Source organism: Oncorhynchus clarkii, chromosome 9 (genome assembly GCF_045791955.1).
Source record: "Oncorhynchus clarkii lewisi isolate Uvic-CL-2024 chromosome 9, UVic_Ocla_1.0, whole genome shotgun sequence".
In the NCBI taxonomy this organism is placed as follows: Eukaryota; Metazoa; Chordata; class Actinopteri; order Salmoniformes; family Salmonidae; genus Oncorhynchus; species Oncorhynchus clarkii.
Genome location: NC_092155.1, coordinates 26,723,606 through 26,733,729, shown reverse-complemented (window position 1 = coordinate 26,733,729; position 10,124 = coordinate 26,723,606). Strand labels below are relative to the sequence as shown.

Genomic DNA, 10,124 nt, shown 5'->3' with positions numbered 1-10,124 from the left:
CAATATTGTAAAATGTCAGTAGCTCTAAATTTCAATGACAACTTCAAACCAACTATAAATTGTAAAAATGCATATATAAATATTGAACGCATTTAAATTAGACAACTAAAAGGTGTGCAACATGAAAATATTGTCCCATTTACATTGTGTAATTTATTGACGGTACCTAACTCTGGTTAAAGCAACAAAAAAATCTCATGACTGAAATTTAGTCAATCTTATATCGATTGTCTGGGGCCAAGTTAACCTCCCCTTTCATACTTTAGGGAAAGAGGTTCATTTTGTGTGTTAAACTGCGAGTTTTATCAATTCCAGTCCCCTTGCTTAGATGGTACGGGTCCTCCCCGGGATCATTTTTATGTAGATGAACTGGGAAGCTCAGTTCTGATTACTTGTAAAAAGGACATTCCACTCCATTGCCATTTTGTGGTACCCTTCCCCAGATCTGTGTCGAATCCTGTCTCGGAGGCCTATGGACAATTCCTTTGACATCCATTTATTTTGTATTTAACCATTATTTTAACTAGGCAAGTCAGTTAAGAACAAATTCCTATTAACAATGACAGCCTAGGAACAGCATGGCTTGGTTTTTGCTCTGACATGCACTGTCAACTGTAGAAACAGCTCAGGGATGATTAATGTTGGTATTCCTCAAAAAAGTTGTTGAAAAATGTATTGCACTAAGCAAAAAGTTAAGAAAGTAGATTCCTGAAAATAAAGTTATTGGAAATGTTCTTAATTCCAAGATAGCAAAACCCTTGTCTTAAACTTAGGGCAGTGAGAGAATAAACTCATGAAAGCAAATTAACATGTTCTTGCATTTAAAATAATCAATACTGAAACTTTGAGTAAGTTTGTGTGAATTAAACATGTTTTAGCAACAAAGGCCAAAAGTGTTTTCCTGCGATTGCACATAGAACTTTTGTGCATTGACTTGTCAGAATACTTTTCCCTCTATGGCTCTAGCAACTTGAATGCATCTTGAGAGCACAGGAGGCTGCCAAGGGGGGGATGGCTCATGATAATGGCCGGAATGGCATCAGACACATGGAAACCATATGTTTGCTGTATTTGATACCATTCCACCTATTCCGCTCCAGCCATTACTACGAGCACATCCTCCCCAATTAAAGTGCCACCAACCTACTGTGCTCGAGTGGAATATTTATCTTGCAAACAGAACACACAAGCTAACTAGGTAAACTATTATGCCATTGGGCTGTCTAAATTGTAATAACATTACATGGCAAAAATAGTAGCACTGGAAAGTTACATACTGAGTGATAAAGTATAAACTTTGAATTACCAGCTACGGTAGGCTACACACCGCTGTTTGAGTTAAGCGCTGTTTTGGTGCACATTATAGACTATTTAATTCGCTTCATCTGAACATCAGTGTCATCAACAATCATGCATGTCAGTTCAGTACACACAGCGTAACAGAGAAAATAAAATATTAGAGAATACATTTATTTGGGAATACATTTTGTAGAACAGACATGCTTCTGTCTGTATTATGTCATCTCCAAACCAGCAGTGACTAGGAACTTTTAACTCCTGCTAGCCTCACAGGTAGGCTAACCAAATAAATTCAAACCAACTGCCACGGTCGCACACCTGCCGGCTGAAGCTAATTGGCGAAAGAAGTTGGAAAGCTTGCTAGCTAGTCTAAGCTACTTCAAGGCAACACCTGGTAACACGGTTTCACGTTATCTAGAAAGGTGAGTGACTAATGTTTTGGCAGGGTGGAAGTACAAACGCTTCCCAAAACACACACAAACAAACACACCAAAGCACGCCTCCGAAACCCAAATCTCATTCTGTCGAGAGGAGGAGGAGGAGGAGAATTTAAACCGAGGCTAAATCGGGAAATTCTTTAAAAGAACAAAACAACAAAATCTGACAGTCCACTCTGAACACCTTTGGGATAATTTATAGAGTATTACACAGTATGGTTTCAACCTGGTTTATGAGTTTAGCGAGCAGAGCTGCTATCCTGGGGGCGTAGCGTTGGTGTAACAAAAGTAGACCGTCATTGTAGACATTTAGCTGCTACAGAATGTATCCTGGAGAAAGCTTGAGCCACTTTATCAAACGCTCTTACGGTACCTTTTAACTAAAGACGATGTGGACGATTAAACTACGGAAAGCCATTCATTTTGAGTGGAAGAGAAGTGAAATTGGGCAGGGAGCCGTTTGGCAATGTGGGCGTGAAAAGAGCGGGACCTTAAATTGAGAAATATTAACTTTATGCAAAAACTCTTAGCCTGAGTATTTGAAGGCTGATTTCAAGGTTTGGTCCTGCCGTACATACCTACAAATGCTACGGTCACAAGACGCAGGCCTTCTTATTGTCCTTAGAATATTAGCAAACAGCTGGAGGCAGGGCTTTCTCCTATTGAGATACATTTTTATGGAATGGTCTACCTATCCACGTGAGAGACGCAGACCCGGTCTCGACCTTTGTCTTTATTGAAGACTCATCTCTTCAGTAGGTCCTATGATTGAGTGTAGTCTGGCCCGTTCCCCTCTCTCTCCATTAGGTTCTCTGCCTCTGACCCTATTACGGGGGCTTTTTAGTGCTCTTCCCTGCCGTCCCTAGGTGGGTTGAGTCACTGACGTGATCTTCCTGTCAGGTTTGTCGTCTCCTCGGGCTCGTGCGGTGGAGATCTTTGTGGGCTATACTCGATCTTGTCTCAGGATGGTAAGTTGGTGGTTGAAACCCTGACCTGTTCAACGGATTTGCTACCTTGTCCCAGACCTCCTGTTTTCAACTCTCCCTCTCTCTACCGCACCTTCTATTTCGACCTCTGAATGCCCAGCTATGAAAAGTCGTGACATTTACTCTTAATACACTGACCTGTTGCACCCTCTACAACCACTGTCATTATTATCTGACCCTGCGGGTCATCTATGAACGTTTGAACATTTTGGAGAACAATCTGGCCTTAATAATCGCCACCCGGCACAGACAAAAGGGGACTGGCCACCCCTCAGAGCCTGGTTTCTTCCTAGGTTCCTGCCTTTCTAGGGAGTTTTTCCTAGCCACCGTGCTTCTGCATTGCTTGCTATCTGGGGTTTTGGGTAGGGCTTCTGTATAGCACTTTGTGATACCTGCTGATGTATAAAAAGGGCTTAATAAATACATTTGATTGATTACGCAGCACCAATTTAATCTCACTATAGCTTCTAGACCCTAATGGATTGGCTGTTGATGCCTAGCATGCTTGCTAGCACCCAAACGAGGGCAAAGACAGCGTGGCGAGGCAAAAATACAAGTGCTAGTTAATCCCCCCGTCAGGTGTGAGCTGCACATCAATTTTATTAAACATGCTGCTCACTCGTCCAGTGTAGCAGCTCTGTAAGTACTGCTTCTTGCCATAATGATGCTCTTGGTTTTTATCTCCCCCTCAAGTCTACAAGGGCATCTTCCCATGTGCCTCCGCACATCTTGCCAAATGAACATACCTTTACAGTAAAGACAAGGTTCAAATCTCTTCGCGCCACTATTCGGTTTGGGTTTCCTTTTTACTTTGAGACACCCGGATCCCTTATTTACGACGTTAGTGTTGTGTTGGAAATTTCCCTTGTTCCTCAGTTTCTCCAGCAACACTTTCCTCTGTCTTGAAGCTATGTCAAGACTTAAGACATAAGCAATTTCAGCATTTTCCTTCTCGTGCTGTTTCAAGTGGCGGGAGATCTTCGATTGGGGCTCTCCACATACAAAACAGTAATTTACATTGCCTTTACAGGGGCCATTTTTTCTCCCTCTCTTCTTTCTTCCGGAGTTGTTCATGTTGTCAAAGTCCATGGACTTGTCTAATTGGGTGTCCATGACAGCTGCTGCACCTGGTAGCTTCACACATTTTGGGACCATGATGTTGACTGGTGAAGTCAAGAAGTGGTTTTCTTCAAAGTTCAAACAACTTTCTGGTTCAAAACTTCCAAATGCACAACTTTTCTCCACATCACAGGATTCAGTGGTGTTCTGGTGCTGTGGAGAAAGACCAAGAGGAACGTTTGTCACACTGTCTACACATACATTTCCATATACTGAAGTTGTACCTGATACAACGCATTTGAGCCCAACACTGCACCTTTCCATTAATTACCTTATACTAGTCTGTATTCTGTTTGTACATTGTCCATTGCTGGCAGCACCTATTCACTAAGTCATATTCCGGGTAATGTAAATGTACTTGATTCTGAGTAATCAGCCTCACTCAGGGCTTGACCGATCAGAAGCATAATTTTTCTTCTCACAATCTGAGTGCAACAAGCAGCTCCCCCCCCCTATTTTATACCACAAATAATGGAAAGGGGTTCATTTTGATGTACCTGGGTACCAGCATTTGATGAGTCAGCAGGTTCATCTTCTATGACGGACTTCTTTACACAAACACTCCGCCTTTTCTGAGCCGAAACAGTCTTGACCTGTGTGTTTGACATATTACATGTTACAGCTTTCATTTGTTACTTTTTCCATGGCACATGCCGATGCTTCTCTGTAGTGGGAACACATTCTCTCACACACACACGCTAAGGTACTAAAGAAATAAAACATAAGAGGCACTAAGGATTTTGAGGTGTATATATATTTATTTTCATAAACTTGATTTAATTTAACTTTTATTTAAGCAGGGAGTCATGCTGATATCATGGTCTCTTTTGCAGCTGAGCCTTGCATGATAACATCAATTACACTATATACACACACATCAATATACATAAAAAGCAAACGAAAGCGTATGTGGTTACCTCATACAACACATAAGCCAAGTTACATAACATCGTTATAACACTAAACCCATCCATCCCCTTACAAAATTTGAAAAGCATTTATCTGAATAGTTTGCTTCAAAAAGTTTGAATATTCATAAAATGTAAATACTAAAGATATGAACTGCCAACACTAACTTCAGAGAACACAGCACAATGGCATCCAGTTACATACTGCATGCAGATTCTCCTAACCACACTGGACACCAGTCAACACGGAATGTTACACGTCTTCCTTAACTTCAACACACAAACACGAGGAATTCTCATTAATGTAAAAACACTGTCCTAACAGTAGAGGACTCCTGCAATATCTTCACTACCTCTTTGACGTGATTCTATTTCCTGCCAACCGCCGGAGCCAACAACGGGCCCAATTTGTGCTGATTAGGATATGACCGCCATTCTCTGCCAGCATCTCTGGGTTTCTGCGCATCACAATGTCTCGTGTGGCTACCATCAGCATGGACGGGCTAACCTGACCTCCAGCTCTTTTCCTCACCATTACGAAGCGAGTAATCTCCTCATCAAACATGTCTGTTCTGAATGGCCTCAAATGGGGTAGGTCTTCCACTTTCTGGACGCCCATGCTTTCGACCGTCTGTTCGTAGCTGATCCTCATGGACCTCACAGTGTTGGGGCTGATGCGTCTTCCCAATTCCTCAGACATCATGGCTGCGGCCATCTGTGCACCCACCTCCATGCACATCCGCGCAATCTTGGCCCTTTGCTCGGGGGTGTACCTGAGGTAGGTCCCTCTCCTTTGCGGGTGCGGTTGAGTTCTTACTCTTCGGCGCCGGCGCAGATTTCGTAAGTCCACAGAGCTTGACTGCCCAGGTGTAAGCCACTGTGGAGAGAGAGCTATGTTTTTCAATCAGCGTGTTAGAGAAATCAAATAAAAAGTGTGTGTTTGTGCGCATCAATGGTGTGTGTAGGTACCGGAGCTGAGCCATAGATCCGTGCTATCCGGGATCCCTGGGACACCCTACCCCATTGAAGTGTAACTTTAAAAATGGTTAGGGTTATGGTTAATGTCCACCAATCTGGTTTTAGACTTGGGCATAGCACAGTTTCAGCTGCTACTCTTGTTTTAGATGTGTTAAATTGCTTAGATCATAAAAATCAGTGCTGCCTTATTTATAGACTGTTCGAAGGCCTTTGACAGTGTTGACCATCGCAATTTAATTCAAAGGTCAACTAAAATAGGCCTGCACTAGGCTTCTTGTAAGTGGTTTGAGAATTGTCAGACAGAACATTGTAATTTCTGATGGTGTTAAGTCTAAGTTCCTGGATATTAACGAAGGTGTACTACAGGGTTCGGTACTGGGACATGTTCTCTTTACATAAATAATATTGGTCTGTTAACTTGTAATATTAATCTGTATGCAGACTATACTGTAATGTATGTTATTGCCCCAACTGTAGACCAGGTGTTGTTAGAGCTGCAATCTGACTTTGTTGCCTCACAAAATGCCCTGGTTGGCCAAGATTAAATATGTTGTTCTCTAATTCTCGCAAAAACAAAAAAATCAGATGGACTACATACATTAGGAATATACAAAACATTAGGAACACCTTAATATTGAGTTGCACCCGCCCACCCCTTTTTCCCTAGGAACAGCCTCAATTTGTCAGGGCATGTGTTCCACAACGATGCTGGCCCATGTTGACTCCAAAACTTCCCACAGTTGTCAAGTTGGTTGGATGTCCTTTGGGTGGTGGACCATTCTTGATACACACGGGAAACTGTTGAGCATGAAAAACCCAGCAGCGTTGCAATTATTGACGCACAAACGGGTGTGCCTTGCACCTACTACCATACCCCGTTCAAAGGCACTTCAATCTTTTGTCTTGCCCATTCACCCTCAATGGCACATATACACAATCCATGTCTCAATTGTCTGAAGGCTTAAAATCGTTCTTTAACCTGTCTCCTCCCCTTCATCTACACTGATTGAAGTGGATTTAACCGGTGACATCAAATGATCATAGCTTTCACCTGGATTCACCTGGTCAGTCTGTCATGGAACGAGCAGGTGGTCTTAATGTTTTGTACACTCAATTTATTTATTAAATGGTTCTCCTATTGATCATGTTCCCACCTATAAAAATCTGGGCTTTTGGATTGACTAGGATTTCAAGTTTAAAAAACATACCGATGAGCTAGTTAAAAAGCTAAGAATTAAAGTGCCTTTCCCTAAACAGCAGGAAGCAGATTGTACAGTTAACTTTTTATTAAAGAATAATAAGAAAATTAGGGTAGGGACGTCCCAAGGATCCCGGATAACACTGCCCCTGAGCCATAGGGCAGACAGAGCATCCTCCATCCCACTATCAGATTAGGGGTGTGGGCAATTTATGCTTTTTGACCCCCCCCCCCCCCACTTTCTAATCTGAAATCACCATCACCCAACTTTTCATTTTTACTGATAAAAAAAATAGTGAGCTCGTCCTGACAATATTTATCTTTAGAAATTAGCCTGGCATTAGCCAATTAATATAACGAAGCTTTGGATTTTATGGGGTCTCAAAATCGAATGGTTATACCGTTTGGAATTTTATGCTTTGACCAATGAATGATACCATGCTCAGCTCCAGAAAATGTTGCGGTCTTAACCTGTTCCGGTAAAAATCTGAGTAATCTAAATAGAATCTGACTGAAAGCCCCAATCTGCAGTTGGATGTGAGTTGTGTCCACGCCCCTAGGCTACACAACTCCGGTAAAACACAATTTTCTACAGTACATTTGGTAACAATTAGTTTATTGACAAGCAAATTACATTGCTTGTCACTAAACCTAATAAAGTCTGATTTATGACATTGTGAAATACATTTTATAAGCATCTGAATGTTAAAGATGCCACGCAGATGTATGAATAGCCTATTGGAACAGGGATAGGCCTACCTCTCGTTGGCTCGAGCAGCTGTCTCCCGAACTGTGCGCACAGTTGTTATCTGACAGTCATACAGTTACAAGCATAAAAGTTCATAGGCTACTGAACCGAAGCATAGGAAGCATCAATTCAGTCACAACAGATGAGATATTTTCAGAATATAACAATGACTAAAAAAAACAGTGTACCGGTGATTCACAATGTTCAATCGGTTTGGCTCCTCTTAAAACATTTGAACCGGGGGACCTGTACATTTAAGGGAATTATTACATCCCTACTGTTCTTGCCATCATACTCCTGCCTCAAAGTTCACTTCTGTCAACTCTGAGTTTGCGTTACATCCTTTCGCTTTCTTTCCCATTCATTGTCAAAGGCTCTGAGTCTGTTGTGATTGGAATGTGAACTCAGTCAAGTGAAGTAGCCAGAGAAGGTATGAGACTTATCTACTTAAAAAGGGATATTTTACTCAAAAGAACCATGTATTGTTTCATTAGTCCACTGTTGAAATGGTCCCCAAATGTTTTTGCATGCCAGCAGTAAAGTTAATATCGAAAAGTGTTATCATATGATGCACTTGCGTCATCACATTTTGCACTGAAGACAGAGAAACATTTTCTAATCTAATTCTGTGGCTGTAGGTCTCAATCGGACACTCCCAACCGTGTCAACAGCTTCTGTATGTAAAGCCTACAGGTTTACCCGATAAGGACCTCTGCCTTAGAAAGAGAACTGACCTGTCGATGGGTCACCGATGGTCCTGCAGAGTCCTCCTTGACAGCATCTCTGTCTCGCCACAGGCTTTGGCTCCACTCCTTGCCATACACCATGTCCACTTTGGGACACGGCTGCTCACCTGCAAACAGAGACACAAGCTTTGTAAGTGAGGTGTAGGACAGTTTGAAGGACATTATTTCAAATCATCGACAATGGGACCTGATACAATCTGATGTAACAACACTTTCGACATGAGGCAAATGTGACTTGTTACCTTCTGTTGAAATTCCAGCCTGTGGGTCCTTCTTCCTGTGTGTGCCTTCATGCCCTGCTTCGTTCTTAATGACAACGATTTGAATCCCATCCCTCTCCATGGCTGCTGTAGTCTGAATCAAGTACAGTGGAATGAAGTCCCACATGTTTGCATACAGACCATGAAAGAATATGCACATGGGATGCAAATTATGCATCTATGTAGTCCAAGATTTTACTCCTGGGCTAGATGTAACGTTATTCTTATAAAACGTGAATTTCTGGCGGCCTTCTTCCGTTACACACAGGTGTTCAGAGAACGCTAGACAGCTCATCAGCACAGGCGGTTGCTCGGTCTTTCATAAACACACATTGTAATATGGCGATAGCCATATAAACAGGTGTGTATCAATTGAACCTATTGTTTATTGGATATTATTTCTAGCTGGTATGAAAAATAAGGTCATTATGCTTCTAAAACCGTACAGTACCGCAAGCAATGCGTCTTAATGTTCAGATTGAGTGTCCGGGGCTCTTAAACTCTTAACAAAACTCTGCACAATCCGACGTATGTGTAATAGAACAGAATAATTATCAAGGGCTAGCATCTAACTAGCTAAATATATTAGGTTACAGACTGCTGTTGTGACATTAGCTTGGTAGCAATATAGGTTAGACAGCTAGCTACTTGTACCTCGTCCATGGCGAGAGCAGATTGTTGCAGCCATGATGATGCATTGTCCTCCTCTGAAGAATTAGGAGGACCAGCAGCATCTCCATCTATTTTGGGGCTGACGCGTCCACCTGGGCCACAAACAGAAGAAACACCATTAGCAAGCGAACGTCAACTAGCTAGATGCTGTCTCTTGCTTATCCATATGCACTGTCCAGTTTGTAACGCCTCCATCATTGCAAGCGAATAAACTAACGTTAGCAAATTGCCCTACCTTTACCGCGAGCTGGAGTTCCAACACAACGATAACACATGGAACATGGTCGATTTCCCGCTGTCCACAGTTCTGCTTCCAAACTCTGCAACTTGTTTTTGTTAGACTCGTTCTCAATTTTCAGTGCTTCGTTCTCAAATTTACTCTTGGACACCTCCAGACGAAGTTCAACGGCGCTATCCTCCACAATTCGCAGTAGTTCCACGACCGCAATTTTAACAAGCGAGTTCAAAACAGAGGTTAGCTGAGTTTGTAAATAGTCACAATTCGCCATGGTCGTCTCTTTCTTTATACAATGGCAAGTATGTGAACGTGCTAAGTAGTTTGAAGGTGATAGTGCTAGCTAGCACCTATGTGAAGCTAGCCACAATAGGGGAATTTGCTGTTCGTTTTTAAAAATAAAAGTCCTTCATTGAGGGGCAACTCAATACTACAAAGGTGTTCTTAGTGTTTTGTACACAACAATATAAACGCAACATGTAAAGTGTTGGTTTCATGAGCTGAAATACAATATCCTAGAAATATTACATATGCACAA

At 42.0% G+C, this 10,124-nt stretch overlaps 1 protein-coding gene across 2 annotated transcripts; it reads right to left on the bottom strand.

Moving 5' to 3' along the window:
* Positions 1-1,456: 1,456 nt before the first annotated feature.
* Positions 1,457-9,954, bottom strand: LOC139416155 (uncharacterized). 2 transcript variants are annotated; one of them, XM_071164494.1, is made up of 6 exons: positions 9,587-9,954; positions 9,334-9,443; positions 8,662-8,773; positions 8,408-8,526; positions 4,339-4,434; positions 1,457-3,994 (listed from the first exon to the last, which is right to left on the bottom strand). In XM_071164494.1, exons 1-6 carry the CDS (start codon positions 9,858-9,860, stop codon positions 3,338-3,340), a joined length of 1,368 nt encoding a protein of 455 aa, XP_071020595.1. In that variant the 5' UTR covers positions 9,861-9,954; the 3' UTR covers positions 1,457-3,337. The 2 variants fall into 2 exon arrangements, with proteins under 2 accessions (XP_071020595.1, XP_071020596.1); XM_071164495.1 differs by lacking the exons at positions 1,457-3,994; positions 4,339-4,434 and adding an exon at positions 4,580-5,626.
* Between the last annotated feature and the right edge of the window lie 170 nt (positions 9,955-10,124).

Excerpts from the sequence above, each read along its gene's own strand:
- LOC139416155 (XM_071164494.1), bottom strand. The coding sequence starts at position 9,860 with ATGGCGAATTGTGACTATTTACAAACTCAGCTAACCTCTGTTTTGAAC. Across the intron at positions 9,444-9,586 it reads AACTCCAGCTCGCGGTAAAG|GTGGACGCGTCAGCCCCAAA; the intron begins GTAGGGCAATTT and ends TTTGTGGCCCAG. Across the intron at positions 8,774-9,333 it reads CTGCTCTCGCCATGGACGAG|ACTACAGCAGCCATGGAGAG; the intron begins GTACAAGTAGCT and ends TACTTGATTCAG.